This window comes from Mustela lutreola, chromosome 10 (assembly GCF_030435805.1).
Source record: "Mustela lutreola isolate mMusLut2 chromosome 10, mMusLut2.pri, whole genome shotgun sequence".
NCBI classification, from domain to species: Eukaryota; Metazoa; Chordata; class Mammalia; order Carnivora; family Mustelidae; genus Mustela; species Mustela lutreola.
Window position 1 is genome coordinate 82886081 of NC_081299.1, and position 17133 is coordinate 82903213.

Below are 17133 nucleotides of genomic sequence, written 5' to 3' on the forward strand. Positions count from 1 at the left end.
AGAAAGTCTGTTTTCCGAAAGTTTGAGACTGAGGTGACAGAATGTAGAAAAAGAATCAAGACTGAACATGGGATAGAGGAATAGAGAACAAGATAGGAGAAGTGAAGGGATTCAATTGTTCCTTCATGTACTAAGTTCTCCACATTTGGAAAACATGGTTATAGGAGAAACAGGAATGACATGCCTACTATGTTGCCATATGATCTCAGGTATTGTCAAGGAAAAAAAACATTGATGAACAAAAACTGGCAATAGAGTCTCCATTCATTTGAAAAACAGCTGAAAGTTTCGCAAATAAGAGAAAAAAATCTGTATGCTACTCTCTGATGAGTCATTAACATACATTAAGTAGAACTGATTTTGTCACTTGATCTATGAGGACTTTTACAACTGAGTACACTCAGTAACAGCAGATAGGGAGAGAAAACACTCCAACTAGAAAACATAAACAACAAATAACATGAGGAAAGAAAGACATTCAGAACATCTCAAAGTATCTAAAATTGATTCTCATGCTTTACATTATTATCTCCTTAAACAAAGCTTTTTTTGTAGAGCCTATATTTATTAATCATAATGCAACTTAATGAAGTGATTTTTTTTGGTGAAGGAACAAAAACAAAGTTAGCTATAAAACATGACTGTCATTAAGATTTCTTCAATGTAATCAACAAGACAGACTTCATATTTGTATAAAATCTATTATTATCAGTAAGTGCCACCTCTTGTGTATCTAGCGGGGGAGTAATAGTTCTCCGGGAATGGGGCTGCTAAATGATAGTTAACAAAAGCCCTAGAGTCTTCCATCTTGAACCAAGACTCCTGGATTGTAAAAATGTCATGATTTTAATAAATCTACTTCCCTTGACTTACTTTTTCTTTGGGGGGGGGGGCACTAGTTCCTTCAGTAGTCAGGCAAACCCACATGCTTTCTTCCTGACATTGCTCACATTCTCCCAGCTCACAGCTTTAAAGTGATTGTACTCTAAAAGGCTGCTTCAATCCCAGTGGGAAATGTATAAAAACTTTATAGCTGAGGCACAAGTTGCCTTAATTTTAAGGTCTTCTTGAAAGTGGTGGCTCTTATGCCTTTCGTTGATTTGTCTTACTCATTATCCTTTCTCTTGCCTTATTGTAAACTCGGCTGCCTCTGAATCTCTCAGCTTCCAAGTGCTTCCTAGGTTTTGGTCCAATCTTGGTTTTTTAGCCTAATATGCAGTGTCCTTTACTCCTGAGTCTGTTGTGCCTTTTAATAAATGACTCAGTCGTATTTTCCAGTTTTTCCAAATATTCTAGACTAGTTGGTTCCATGACTAGACCCTTCATTTCACTGCCAGCAGTTCTGGTTTCCAATGTTGTTTCTACTCTGCACTGCTAATGCCTGTTATTCTGTGTGACATTATGCTATGCAAACTCTCCATGGTACCATTGATAAGATCATAGCCTCTCCCTACCCTACTCCTGTGTCTCTCTCTTTGGGTCAAAGACATTTCTGGTTTATCTTTATGCTATAAGTCAGCAGGCTTATAAAAAACTCTGCTATGCTTCTCAAAGTCACTATGATGTGATCGTTTGAGGGTGATTTAAAAAAAAACACTTTAAAATACTACTGCTGCTATATTTTGGGAATATAACAAGTGATGAGTACAATAAAAGCCACATTAAGTTAAAAAAAAGATACACACATTTAAAATGTTTTTCCTGTAACCACTCACCAGTGATCCACTTATTTGTACTACATGTAATTTTTTTAAACTGCCACATGATTGTTGTCCTAGACATTTATGTGATCGCTCCCCCCACCTACAACTGGTATTTCAGTAAGATTTAAATGGCACTGCTTTCTGCTGAAAATTTAAAATTTTTGAGAGGAAGCAATCATTTTATATCACTAACCAACATTAATAACTTAAACTGAAAACTCATAGAGAATCAGCTTAAGGCGAAATATTGGCAGTTACAGAAATGCCTCTTACAGATCTCCTGTAGTTATCTACTTATTTAAGCACCCATGTCTATGCAAATGGTTGAGAATCAAGCTCAAATAAAAGTTGGGCAACAGAATACAGCATAAAGCAAATATTTCTGTTTGATCAGAGATACTTTTTCTCACAAACAAGTTGATAATTTATTTTAAAGCACTTCTAAAATTATAATGCTGCAAAGAAAATAAGAGAATAGGATATTTTGAATGTATATGGAGAATGTCAGATTTCAGTCACTTTTGCAGTCATTTGTCATAGCTCTCCATGAAATGATGTTACTTTGTGACATAATGATTTCCAAACCTGTGAATGTGATGTTTCGGGGACTCAATCCACTGAAGCCAACCTAGGCTATCCCATATTTATCCATTCAACTTACAGACCTTAGTTCCAACTCCCGAACCTTAAGTTATATTCACCCAGGCTAAGTAGAGCAAGAATAACATCACTTTCAGGATGATGTAGCACTTTGTCATACATGTATTTTATAGGGGCTGGAGTTAAAAGGAGTCTGAGGAAATCAAGAACTTGAAACAGAGGACATCTCATGGGCATGTACCAGACCAGTATCACAAAAAATCTAACTCAGCAGTGATCCCTCCCCTTGAGGTCCTCAAAAAGAGTCCAGGGAGGTCACTGTCACTTCAGCTGTATTATACTACTGATAGGGCTTCCATATTCTTTTCTCTAGCCTTTGGGGTATCTTATCCTCCTGAGTTCCTGAATTTCATTCCTCTGGGAAATATAGGTAGTACTATGAATTTTCAGTTGTGTTGGCTTTAAAACCCGTATCTTTTATACTGTCTCATGCACAAACATCTTATGGGGACCTGATCCAGGCAGATTGTGGTCATTGTTCATGGACCCTGTATTACATATGAGATGGGGGTCTGTTAACCCAGCTGCTGGAAGAAGATTTTATTTCCCAAAGGAGATGCTAACACATCTGGGGCAATGTGGTCTTCACACTTAGTTTTGGATTCTCTTTCTGCTGACAGACTTCTGCTCCCTGGCAAGGGTAAGAGTAATAATCTGTGGTTAATGTTTTATGAAAAATGTTGGCATGTTGTAATAAAAACAAAGCCCTTCTCTCTCTTTTTTTTAATAGGCATACAGAGTTTGTGTAAATTAAATTGGACATAGAACAGATCCTGAGGGAAATACCGAAGTGTTGTTTGGGTGATCTTAATTTAAGTCAATAATTATTTAAGATCAGTAAACGTTTTAAGATTTACCACTTTATATCTGTTTGCTCTTACTTAGTTGGATCACCATGAAAGCAGGACTGCATATGTATTTCCTGATGATGAAATTAATGTTAAGACTGAGTTAAGCATCTCAGTGTTTAGAAATTCTATGTGGAGGATGTGCGTAAATCAATGAGGGGGCTGTGAGAGAGCAAGACTTACCAGGTAATAACCGTGGCACTGCCATCTTTCTTTAGGACATTGTTTTAAGTGAGAAGCTAGAGTAGTCTTCCCTCTGATTACACTATCATTTTGGAATTTTCCATCTAAAAGCATCCTTACTGAAATAGGTGTACGTTCTATGGCAATCACACCTACAAGGAAGGCATCCAAACTACCAAAAAATGGGAATCCTATAAGGGCCAGGGAAATAAGATCTTTGTAGTGTCTTAAAATTGTTAGGCAAAGAAATTCAAATTCATTGACAGTGATTCAATCTCTAGGTCTCCAGAGATTCTAACAAGAGTGTACTTCTAGTTTCCACCTTTAAACTTGTTCATGTACAATATATTCTTTTTTCTTTCTCATGGAAAGTTTGGTTGACTGATAAGATATACTCAGTTAATAGATTAGATGTCATTTAAAATAGAATTAGACAGGTGATTTCTATTTGGATAATTTCAGTTGAAAAGTTGTGAATTCTAGGCAGAAAGCTATGGAGTCAGGAGTTCCCAGGGCACTATACTGGCTTATTCAGCTTAACTAGAGATTTGGATACACCGAAATGACCTGGAGGGAAATACTGAATAGAGCGCCAGATGCGGGTCAGTGACAAGGGCATCAGAGGTTATGGACCTTGCTGGTTGGTTTCTTCAGGAGAAGACAACTTAAGTATCTTCCCAGTCCCTGATTCCTTTCCTGTGAATAAGGGGGTCAAACTGGAAAATCCTTCAGGTTCCTCTCAGTTCTAGAAATCGGTACTTCACTATGTCACATCATTGACACAAGGCAAAAAAGTAAACAACTTGTGTGAAAGATAAGAAAAAGCTTTAAAACTTCTGGTTTTTTGATAACAGAAAAAAAAAATCATTTCAAGAGGGCTTACAACTAGTACTGCAACATCCTGAGGAGCACACTGCCTCTTGCTCTTCCTTTTTGCCTTGTGGATGATAAAACAGGAAGGTGGGAAGACAAGGCATCTTAGCCCATACCTTCCATCCACAACCTCCATCAACTCCTTTTTCTTTTCGTAGCTGATGGAGGGACTAAGAATTAAAGGCACTGCTGGCTAAAGAATGCAGCTTAGAGACTCTTCAATGTCAGGAACCTAGAAAGTAGGCAAAAATTCTGGGAAGGGTTGGTTTGGATATTTAAGGGTGGAATTGGAGAGGCATGTATGGATCAAATCCATGTTTGGGAACAAGCATTTACCCTCGGTGAAACGTTTGCTGCTATTTGCATGAACCACATAGAGTGTTAAAGGAGAGCACTTAAGCTCTAGCTCCTCATTGCTGCATGGTAATGCAGGCCACCATAGCCGTATCTTCCATAATTCAAGAGAGTAAGAAATAGGATCTTCCTTTCAAATCCACCGATTTTTCAAATATTGTTAATAATTTCAGAAACAAGATAAACACAACAACAACAACAACAGAAAGCTATTCGAGTTTCCTCAACTCTTGCCTGAATTCACATTAGAACTTCTGCAGGATGAAATTAAAAATAGTCAATTATTCAAGGACAAAAGAGGGGTATTCACCCAATGCCGTCAGAATACTTTGTATTTAGGAAAAGGAGAAGACCTCCAAGAGCTGACATTTTATCTGAACTTTATAGAATTGACTATAGTTTAATTATATTTATAAAGTAATATGCCAGCACAGGAATTTGGCTCACACAGACTGCATGAAGACAGTTTTTTGTTGTTGTTGTTGTTTTTTTAAGATTTTACTTATTTGATGGGGGCGGGGGTGGGGTGCACCAGTAGGCAAAGTGGCAGGCAGAGGGAGAGGAAGAAGGCTCTCCGCTGAGCAGGGAGCCCAATGTGGGGCTCAATCCCAGGACCCTGGGATCATGACCTGAGCTGAAGGCAGCTGCTTAACCGACTGAGCCACCCAGGTGCCCCACAAGGACAACTTTAAATCTGAATGTTAAGACATTGGGGAGGCTCCGTTATTCAGAGAGATGCAACATCTACTTAGTAGATGTGTGTGTGTGTTTAAGGATTTTATTTTTATTTTTTTGACAGAGAGATAAAGAGAGAGAGAGCACAAGCAGGGGGAGTGGAAGAGGGAAAGGAGGCTCCCTACTGAACAGGGAGCCCGATGTAGGGCTAGATCCCATCATGATGTGAGCCAAAGGCAGACTCCCAACCAACTGAGCCATCCAGGCACCCCTTGCTTGTGTTTTCATATATTCAGAGAAATGTAAATTTAGAACTACAAGAGACTTTAGAGATAACTTAGTCCTGTACTGCACTTTCAGTTAATAATAATAATATTTAATGCTTATGCTAGAATATCAATTTATTAAGAACTATTCTCGGTGACTTATCTACTTATCTATATTCAGGCTTCCATGCTAATGAAAGCTCAGGCCTTGGCAACTGCTGACCAGACTTGTGACATGGGAAGCATGGAGGCTTCCGTTTTTGTCGCTGTTTTGTTTGTTTTTATTTTATTGTTGTTCTTGTACAGTAGGATAAAAACTCAACCTATTCAGAGGGTTATTGTGAGGACAAGAAAACTAATTTTTTTTTCCACGTTGTAATATACCTCCGACTCTTCAGAGTATACACAACTAAAGCTAGAGAATATTTTCACTTTCGCTTGATCATCAAAGTTATCAGGGATTTTCCATTTCACTTCGTAGGAAATATACAATTCAAATTCCCAAGGTCAGTTTGAGATTTTCTTTATTTTTATAAATTCCATAAATATATGATTTCTATATATTGTGGAGTAGAGGTTATAGCCTTCTCTGTTCAAAAATTTCACAATATTTGGTCACTTACAGGTACATTCATAGAGAGTTTAAATATCTAAATATATATTTAAATATATACATATGTAGTTAATATAGAATGACTTAGATACAAAGGCAGTATTTTTCCCTTATGAAATATTGGTGAGAAAATATATGACATAATGGCAGAAAAAACATGTTTAGAAAGGAAACTGTACCATACTGTGATACTCTGCCTCTTCTTAAGGAGCTAAAATTATGATGATTTCTAGAAACACCAGTGGAAAAAGTACAAGAGAGTTTTTCCAATAGATAAATGCTCTAGGCATAGAACTAATGTCAGTTTGTTTCATTCATGAAGCAAACACTTATCAGGCTCTGGCGATGCTCATAGATCTGTGCTCTGCACACACGGATTTTCCAAGAGATGGAACATGGGATCCCACTGCAATGGGGAAGAGGAACTGGAATGGCTTCTCAGTTCCCCACACTGAGTACAAATTTCCCATCCCAGCAGCTTACAAGTATTCAAGACTATGAAGCTCAAAGAGAAAGGAAGAGGCAATGGAAACAGGAGGTAGAGAAATTGAAAAAAAAAATAGGAAGTAAAGGGAAAGATGAATAAGACCCAGATATATCTGTGTCTACTCTAAAGAGTCAGATTTACAGTAAAGTTTTTTTTTTAATGAACTAATATTCTTCCTGCCCTCCTTTTAAAATATTGAACATTCCTGTGTCCTGAGGCAGAGTAATCATTTAAAATATGTTGGAGCAAACACGACTACATTTGTTTTATTTTTCAACTGTATGACTTAAACGAGAATATAATTCAAAAGAAAATTTCTAAATGTGGCTGATAAGAACTGGTTTCAGTTTTAGAAATTATAACAAGTAAAGCAGCAATGTTCTCAAGTTTCCTTCAGCCTAAGGTATCATGGTTTTTGGAACATATGTTCTCCAAGAGTTTTAGAAATCTTAATACTAACTCTACTGCAAAATTTTACTGCTTGGTATCCTCATTCAGCCAAAGGCTATGCAAAAATTTATGTAGCTAAATAACTCTCTGGAGAGGATATACCTAAGACACTTAACAGCTGGGTAAGTTCAGATGTGTTCACAGAGTCAAAGCTTACTCTAAAAAAATAAGCTCAAGGTTGGGCAACATTTTCAGAATAATTGTCATTTCTGTGGCAAGAAATACTTATTAAAATGTATCCTTCTTTAAAACATTAGTCAACAGATCTAAATGTTTCCATAGCTGTTTTTATCCACTTAACTAAAAAAATATCTTGGGTCTAAGTTTCAGACACTGTGCAAGGGTTATAAAGAGAGAACCTTAACTACCTCAGGCCCTGTTCCAGCTGTGATTTTAGAAGCCTTCCTATTTTCAGTCAAGGTACACATGTTGACATACTGTCAACCAAGGCTTGGTCTGTCATCACACTGATTCTCTGTGTAACCTGTTGTGAGTGGAACAGAGGATATACTTGAAAAACATTTGACTAGGCCTTCTCCCACTGCTACATGAGAATGGTTTCTTCCTAAGTCACAAATCTATTCTGAATGTTAATTAAATATTTACAAAGTACTTTAAAATCCTCCCTGAATGCTAATATGAAAATAGAAACCTAGGTTCATTTGAATAAGCAGAAATTTTTGCCCTTCCAAATGAAGGGTCTCTGGCCTCTGAGTTTAATTCAAATAATCTAAGGATTTGGAAAAAAGAAAAAAAAAAAAAAGAATTGAACACCTACTATGTACAAGACCCCGTGCCAGATGTCAAGATAAAAGTAAACTTTCCAAGACTAGAAAATTTGTCATAAATGACAACATTTCATATTATTTAATTCACACCATTTCCCTCTGGGCTTAAAAGCCAAATTAGATGCAAAACACTCACCTTTTTAGCATGAAGCTTTTACATTGCTCCTTAACACACAACACTGTATCCTAGTTACATAAAGATGCAGTATTTTCTACATATTAACATATATTTCCACATTTTATTCATTAGGTTTTTGAAAGTATTTTAGCATGAAGGTTCCATTTATTGTATCCCAAAATAAAAATAGCATCAAAGTCTTTTTGCAACTCCCAAAACACAGTTAGGGAATAATGATCGTATGCTAAAAAATGTAAAATGCAATTTATGCTGTGCCCCATTTACTACAAAATCACTACGAACAATGCATTTTGTACAGTATATTGCTCCAGGGAAACTGGATCAGCATCAGGAATGAATAAAGAACATTGCATTTGAAATCAGCTAATTCTGCTTCAGTGCTTTTAAAAACTATTTGTTATGATATTACTTCCTGTCAAGCACATAATGTGATATTTTCCTCAATAAAACTAAACAGTTGCTGTAATTTCAGTTTCCCTCATTTTCCACTTTTTAAGCACTAAATATTTAAACAATGCAGACCTGGAAGTTTCAAGCCAGTTATCTGATCCACACATCTTGTGGCCTAAGGTACAGTTCCTATCCATACGGGGATATGTTCTTGTCCCCCAGAAATACACAATGGCAGCTGTTGAGGTCCTTACCTGCCCGCACGCCAGGCCCATTCCTCTTTCTCCCATGCCATGTGGACACGATAAATTTAACTCCAGGGCATCTGCTCCAGAAGCCTTGAGGACGTGGAAGGAAAATGCAAGAAAAGGCAAAGCTTTATTTGTGTCCCGATACACTTTTGCCATTAGTAACTGAACATAGGTCACATTTGTTAAATTTAACCTTATAGCTATCTTGTGAGGTGAGTTATGACTCTCAAGTGAGACTGTCTGTAACAATAACAATGATAACAACAGCAAATATTCCTTCGGTGCTGCTAAGTGCTCTATGTGCTTTATACTTATTATCTTTGATTCTCATAGTCCTTGGATTAGCAGGACACAAATTTTGCAGACAAGGAAACCGAAGCATATAGTTCATGACAAACCTGGTATATTAAGAACACAGCAGAGATTTCAACCCAGATCTGTTTGACATCACACTTAGTCTTCCCTACACAGCTTCTATTTTTATAAAAACAAATCTTACCGATTCTGGACAATTGGTATGGAAGTCGTAGTGCAACGCAAAATGGAGTAGGTTACGTGGAATGCATACAAGTAAAATTTTAAATGTTTTTAACTGAGAATCAATTGTAATGCATTAGAAATAAGTTCATGGTAAGAAACATGAAGTGCAGACAATTTTGTCTTTAATAATTAAATAGAATTCATTCTAATTTAGCTCATTAATTCATTAATATACAAATAAATCCTGCAAAATTGAACACAACAGTTCATTCGAAGTATTCTTAGATTACATGAAGAATCATAGAATTTGTGACTAGTCTTTGTGAAAAACTCTCAAAAACAAGCAAAATGCTTTTTTTAATAGTTTAATATGGTAACTGGAGGGATGCAGGATAAACTATAAATGAGTCACATTTGTATATTATTTTACCTAACTTCTAGAATTTCTCCAATGCCACAATTTCTTATTAAATAAGGTCAACTAGAAGCTTGAGTCTGTTTCTGTAACATTAAACAAGTCTGTCGCTTTGCTTACTTTTTAAGTGTACCACAAATCCTACTTTAGGCCAACAGCTGTTTCTTCAAGGGCTTGCTTTTTTCCCTGATTTTTCAAGATTTTAGCCCATTTTTTCCTGTTTTATAAATTTTAAGTAGGATCTCAAAATTGAAGAATTCTAGTTAGCTATTCTTCAGTTGACAATCTTCCCAATCCTATTCATTAGTGAGTCTGCTCTTTCTTTTGCATATTTGTGAGAATTCATTTGATTATTGAGCCTATTTTCTAATATGGTTTCATTATGGATTTTGATTCCCTAATTCAGTTTTTAATGCTCCACATTATCTGAATATTACCATGAATCATGCCACTTTTTTTCCCCTGCTGATTTAGTGGTAGGCATGAACAAAGCACAGCCTGGGTTCTAATCCCAGATCTGCTAAGGAATAGGGGATGCTTTAGGAAGTTAGTTAATCTTCTTTGTTTCCAACCACTCAAGTATAAACTGTATATAATAGAACCTATCTAAAAACCATGTCATGTGGGAATTAGCAGTTCAATCAAAAGATTGTACATTGCGATTATATACAGTATTTCCCATTTTCTTACTCTTAGTTATTTCAAATATTTCATTTAGATCTCTTTCTTTAGCCGGAATTCAATAATTAACAGAAATCAGTTCAATAACATTTTGGATTAGATAAACTTTAAGTGGCATCTGTAAACATATATACATTATACATCTTTCTTAAAATGTAAGTTGAAGCTTACAATTAGCCATGATAGTAGATGATAATAACTAACATTTATTGAGTACTTACGATATGCCAGATACTTTACTAGGCTCTTTGTAGTGGGATATAAATTTATTCCCATTTTATAAATGACAAAATAGAGGTTACAAAGAGTTCAAGGGACGTGGTTAATATTTCACATCTTGTAAATGAGAATGGGGTCTTGAAACCAAGCATTCTGAGTCCAGAGCCTGTATTCTTACTATCAAAACTTATTAGAAATCACTAATTACAAGGCTGGAGTTGGTACAGTGTGTTAAGACATAACATTTGACATCCTTAAAGCTTCTAAACTTAAAGTAAAATTAAAATCTTGTAAAACCACTTATCCCCCTTAAAGGCTCTTCAGTGACTAATTAATAAATATTTCCCCAGCATTATATACATCTACAAACATTGACCGACCAAACACATCTGAAAAGGCCTTTGATTATCTCAAAACTGAGATAATCCTGCTCAAGGTGACACCAAGAGACAGAGAATATTCATTTGGCCTCTGCTTGAATATTCTCCTCACAGGATGTACACCACCTTAAAAGGCAGTTAATTCCATTTTCAAGCAACTATATGCATTCAAAAAGCCTTAATTGCTGAATTAGCATGAAATGTTAAATTAACTGAAACTGGGCATGCATTCTGACTCCTGTTAGTCACAGCTTTTTAGTTTACTCACTTAGCCCAGAGTTTATTCTACCTCACCTAAATGATTACACAATAAAGTAATCTAGAGAAGGCCATGACATAGAAAATCTGCTGTTTCTAATCTCATACATTATCTACTTATCACCCATTTATTTATATGAAGGAGAATGTCTCTGTTAATAGCCAGAACTCTGGAGGCAGATTTCATGGGTTTGAATCCCACTTTTACTACATACTACCTGTGTGGTGTTGGGCATATTATTTGACTTTCCTTCGCTTCATCTTCCTTGTCTCCGAAAAGTGGAAAACCATCGAAGTAACTCGTACGTTGTTTAGTAAGCTATAAATCAGCTTAATAAAAGTGAATGACTTAGAACAGTGCCAATGGACTCTAGTAAATATTATGCAAGTATAAGCTATTACTGTCTAACTAGGGTTTCTCTGTCTGTCTTTCCATCCATCCATCCATCTACCAATCATACAGCCATCCAATGACAATCTCCAGCCTGCCTTTCCCCAGTCTTCATCTGTAAAAGGATTTAAAGTAATTATTTATACTTCAGTGGGGGAGGGAGAAAGAAAAGGGGGAAAAAAAACAATACTGAGTAATTATCAGAATAGTGATAGCAGTGTAGTTTCTAAAATTCTCTGAGTCACTTAATAAAAACTCTCAGAAAAACTAAGGTAGTAAAATCACAAACCTTTGTACGATATATACAACAAAATCAGATACAAAGTTCTTCCTCTTCTCCCTTTCTTACTCCTCCCTTCCTCCCTGATCATGTAGTTTTAAAGTCATTGGGTAGGACACACAAAGGTAGCTGACCAAGAGGATATAGAAGGAGCTATGAGAGCCCGGCATGGGGTATCAGAGCCCAAGAACAATAGGATGGATGTCCACATAGAGGGCGGCTTGCTGTAGTACATCAGGGCCCAGGTAGGAAGGAAGGTGTCCATGGGTGGTGGGGACTGGCAAAAAGCATCAGAGCCCCAAAGGGTCAGGAGGGTGTTCCCTTGGTGGGACACAAAAGGTACACTTCTTGAATGTTCTTTTAATTTCATCTGTTAATAGAATATAAAATGTGTAATGTTGACTTTCTACATAGCAACACTGTCATCTAGTCTCAACTACCCAAAACTAGAGACACAAGTTTGTGATCTTAAACCACTCTGAATTGGATTTGGCATAGATTAACCCTGAACGGGCCTAGGCTCCATGGATTCTAAGTCAGTGACTATCTGTTGTATGCAAGGAGGGGTCCACCTTTCTTGATTCCATCCTGTCCTGCTAACTGTCACTCTGCAGGGACTTATATCCACCTGCTGCAACACATTTCTGTAATGTACCTGTCTACTTTCTACTTCAGCCTACTTGAGATCTCCTAACTCTAACATCAATTCAATTTCACAACACACTGCTAGCCCAAATTTAGGTTAAAAAATGGTAAGAACCTGGCTTTTAAGTGGTTTGTTTGGTCCCTCTGCTAGGAATGGTGTGGTCACCTGGTTTTGATACCTGTCTTTCCCCTGAACCTTCCTTGTGTCATCCTACCAATCACGGTCAGACCTTTGGCAATCCTTCCTCAGATCCCTGACTGAAAATCTTCTACTTTGTATCTTAATCACCTCAAGCTCATGGGTACCAAATGAAGTACCCTGCTTCTCATTTATCCTGTAATTGCTTCCTTTTCCTTGGTCACATGTCAGGACACCAACTCCGTACCCTTATTTCACTTCAACAAATATTTGACAGGTACCCACTGGTAAGCAAAGCCCTGTGCTTGGATCGGACATTAAGCAGTAAACCAGTCAGGAGTCTCCGCCCCCAAGGAGCTTGCTTTGTAATAAGCAGGACAGACATTAAAGAGCTAATGACACCATTGCTTATTACTTCATTAAATGTCACAAAGGAAAAGAAAAGGCAGAGGGACACCGAGATTCTGGGGAACCTGAAACTTAAACAAACTGGGAAAACTTCCTTAAGAAAAAAATTAATTAAAAGTACAAACACAGGGTGCCTGGGTGGCTCAGTGGGTTAAAGCCTCTGCCTTCGGCTCAGGTCATGATCTCAGGGTCCTGGGATTGAGCCCCGCATCAGGCTCTCTGCTCAGCGGGGAGACTGTGTCCTCCTCTCTCTCTCTCTGCCTACCTCTCTGCCTGCTTGTGATCTCTCTCTCTGTCAAAAAAATAGGTAAAAACTTTTTAAAAAAATTACAAATACAAAATTTAGGTACAGGGCCTTGGAAGTGACTTGGGCAAGTAAGGGCCCTGAAGCTTATGTTTCACTAGTTTTAATGGTAAATTGGCTTCTGAGGACAGGAGCTCAGAAGGAGCAAGACAGAGGATTTAACCCACTAGTCAGGGCACTCAGAGTTGAGAAAGAGAGAACATACTGTGAGCAAGAGAGAAAATTCCAGGCCAAGGGAACAGCAAAGGCTCTCAGTTGGGAGCATGTCAGAGGAGTAACAAAAGACCAGTGGGTGTCAACCAGTCCATGGACAGCAAACTGAGGATGGCATTGGGGAGGCAGGCAGGGGCCAGACTATGTAGTAATTCCAGGTCAAGTTAAGTATTTCACCTCTTAGGAGAAATAGTGGGAAGATTTTGAAGGGACTGAGAACAAGGAGATAAGTAGCACTGTCTCAGTTCAACTGGGATTAGGGTGGCAGTGATACCTAATGGAGACACATTCAATGTATACGCTGCTTCAAATTTGAAGCACAAACTTGACACACAAACTTTGGTCACTAGCTTAAAAAGGGACGTCAGTCCCTGTGACTGTCCTGGCAACTCCTATATTGCCAGCTCTCACAGCTCCCTCAGCATGAAAGCTGCGCTTTGCCACAGCCGCCAGCATACTTGTCCCAGTGACAGCTCCAGGAATGCCAATGGCCAGCCAGCCCTGACTAGGGGGCTCAGACTTTTCCCCTCCATTCTGGGTTTAGATCTCACAACATCTCACAAGAAACAGCACACAGGAAACACTTCACAACACGGTGTGGCATTTCACTTTCTTAGCAGCGGCCCCCAAAGGGGCAGGATACATAACCCTCCAGATGGGTGGAGGAAAGGACAGCTCTGGGGTGTGAAATTTGACCAGTCCAAGTAAGTAGACAGAAAGGAAGCAGTAGGTGCATCTCTCACCCTTCTTCTCCTCTCAACTGTTGAGAGGCAGGATGATTTCACAGGGCACTCTCTGTCCCATGTGACTGAACCATCAGCTCCATTTCCTTGGGAAGTGGGAGCCAGCTCTGTCATGTACCACAAAGGCTCTGCTTTCCCTTCTTCCTATCCCATTTCCCTTTTCTTCCCACTCATACTGATCTGGGGTTGTAGCCTTCAATCAAGCATCTTCACGTGAACTTTGACATGGGCTATGTCTTCTAAGCTAATGTACATTAAGCAAGAAATGGCTCTGAGATCTATTAAAATGAGCTCAAATCTATGCAAGACCTGATATTGTGAGTGTTCAGTATGGTTCAGTTTGGTGTCTTTCTGATCTTTTTAAATGGTATTGTTTGATACAGCAGAGGCTATATCTTATTCACCTTTGTTTTTTGGCAAGAAACCATGCATGCAGTAGGTGCTTCATAGATCTTCCTTTGCGTGGAATTGGAATAGGTTATCTATGACCCAGAAAAGGAAGAAATCCTGTGATCAGATACTGAAAATTGAGCAGACCCTATAATGCTACTGATTTGACACTAAACTGTAAAAACTTTTCCAGAGGCCACTTCTTTTTCCTGGTGTTTATAAAACAACAAATTCAAACCAGGTTGAAAAATGTGTAAAAGATGACATTAAAAGTGTGGTCATTTGGGGCACCTGGGTGGCTCCTCAGGTTAAGCCTCTGTCTTCGGCTCAAGTCATGATCTCAGGGTCCTGGGATCGAGTCCCACATGGGGCTCTCTGCTCAGCGGGGAGCCTGCTTCCCCCCCGCCGCCCTTTGCTTGTCTCTCTGCCTACTTGTGATCTCTCTCTGTCAAATAAATAAATAAAATCTTTAAAAAAAAAAAAAAGTGTGGTCATTCCTGGGTTAGAGTGAAAAGGAAGGGTTGGTTCAGTATGGTTCTATTTCTAGAAGAAAACAAAACTTTCTAAAAAATATGCACATGATGAAGATACACTGGATAGACATTTAAAAAAACAGCATTCAGTTGAATTTACCATATTTTAAGAATGTACCTAGCTTCTATTTTTTTTTAACCTCACTCACATGGTCTTAAATGTTTATTCAGAATAATAAAATACAGTGGTAGCCACTTGCAAAATAAACAAATAATAATGATTGTTCTTAGGCAAATTTTCATTCTGACACAGTTTCTCTGTCTTTACTTTTTCGTGTCCTGGTAGGGATCTGGATCTGTCCTGCTGGTACATGTGTCATTTCTGTTTTCAGATATAATAGTAAAGAGCTCATAACAGATTTCCTCAGTTCCCTATCACGTAATTCAAAAATCAATCTACGATAAGGAGAGGAACTTCATGAATTTAAAGTCTATTCATCATCACATTAAGTCATTTGCTGAACTTAAAATGGGTGCTAGAACAGCTGGTGTGATATCTCTGATTTCTTACCACCCATTATCACAACCCCCAAAGAAATGTACATTGTAAGCGGTACAGTAACTTTGGCTTGAATACTTTTGTTTTTCTTGGTTTCTTTTAATATGGGCTCTTTCTTTCTTTCTTTCTTTCTTTCTTTCTCTTTTTATTTTTCTGTTTAAGATTTTATTTATTTATTTGACAGACAGAGATCACAAGTAGGCAGAGAGGCAGGCAGAGAGAGACAGAGAAAGGAGGAAGCAGGGTCCCTGCTGAGCAGAGAGCCCGATATGGGGCTCCATCCCAAGACCCTGAGATCATGACCTGAGCCAAAGGCAGAGGCTTTAACCCACTGAGCTCCCCCCGCCCCCCACCCCGGCGCCCCTAATGTGGACTCTTTCATTGTAAAAATGTTCTGAAGCATGCATTCAGAAAGACAAAACCAGCTACTGACTCTACAAAGTGCTACTGCGTACCTAGTACCTACCACAGGAGCTAAGATGAATCCTGCTACCTATTGTTGCCCTCCAGTGGAACATGGAGGCCTGGGGAGAGCTCCTTCAGGTGATACGCCCTGGGACAGCCCATATTTTTAAGATTATAGTGAAGATTTTTTTAAATTGACATTATCTATAGATTGACCTTCTTGATATGTAGATTGCTTTCCTGGGAAAAGATTCTACAGACTGGTTAAAAGTATAACTTTTTCTTTTTAAAGAAAAAAAAATTTAAAAAATTTTTTTTAATAAAAAAGAATGATTTTCCCCCGGGATGCCTGGGTAGCTAAGTCCTTAAGCCTCTGCCTTGGGTTCAGGTCATTCTCTGTGGGAAGCCTGCTTCTCTCCCACTGACCCTGCTTGTGTTCCCTCTTTCACTGTGTCTCTCTCTGTGAAATAAAATCTTTAAAAAAATAAATAAAATTTTAAAATTTCCCTTCTTTTCTCCTTTTTTCTTTCCTTTCATTTTTGTTGTCCTTTTTCATTCTTTTTTGGTTTTGCTACCCGTACTTAGAAAATGATATTAAATAAAACTGAAATTCAAGAAATAGATAGATACAAAATGTGAGAAATGTGAAAAGTATCCTTAAGTGGGTTAGTATGTTACTCATTAAAGTTTTTAAAAGCAAAATGCGGTTATTTAAAAGTTGATGCTCATTTCTGAAGAAAATATTTATTTAAAGTATTTTATTCTACAGAAAGGCAGAAAGGCAAGCAGCGTGATAAAGCCATTCATCATCGTCAGCTTAAAATTGGCAAAGCTCATGCCAAGCACAGGTTCTGTGGAAGATTTCATGGCCAATTAGGTAAATACACGTGTAAAGTGACCTCGGCACCAAAGATCATGAAGCCAATTACTGACCATGTTTAATTTTACCCCCTTAAGAGCCAGAAGTCATTTTTTTCCCTTGCAGTTTTAAGATAGTCAAATAAAATGTATAATTTTTGAACACCAGAGAAGGCTTTATAATATTTTATAATGAAGAGTCATTAGTATAT

General features: G+C 37.8%; 1 protein-coding gene across 5 annotated transcripts in view; it reads right to left on the reverse strand.

Annotated features, from left to right (window-relative positions):
- Positions 1-17133, reverse strand: part of DPYD (dihydropyrimidine dehydrogenase) — an 833169-nt gene that overhangs the window by 270202 nt on the left and 545834 nt on the right. For all 5 annotated transcript variants that reach the window (XM_059138489.1, XM_059138488.1, XM_059138490.1 and 2 more), the window contains one exon: positions 8684-8767. In XM_059138489.1, the coding sequence (XP_058994472.1) occupies positions 8684-8767 (84 nt within the window). The remainder of the gene's footprint in view (positions 1-8683; positions 8768-17133) is intronic.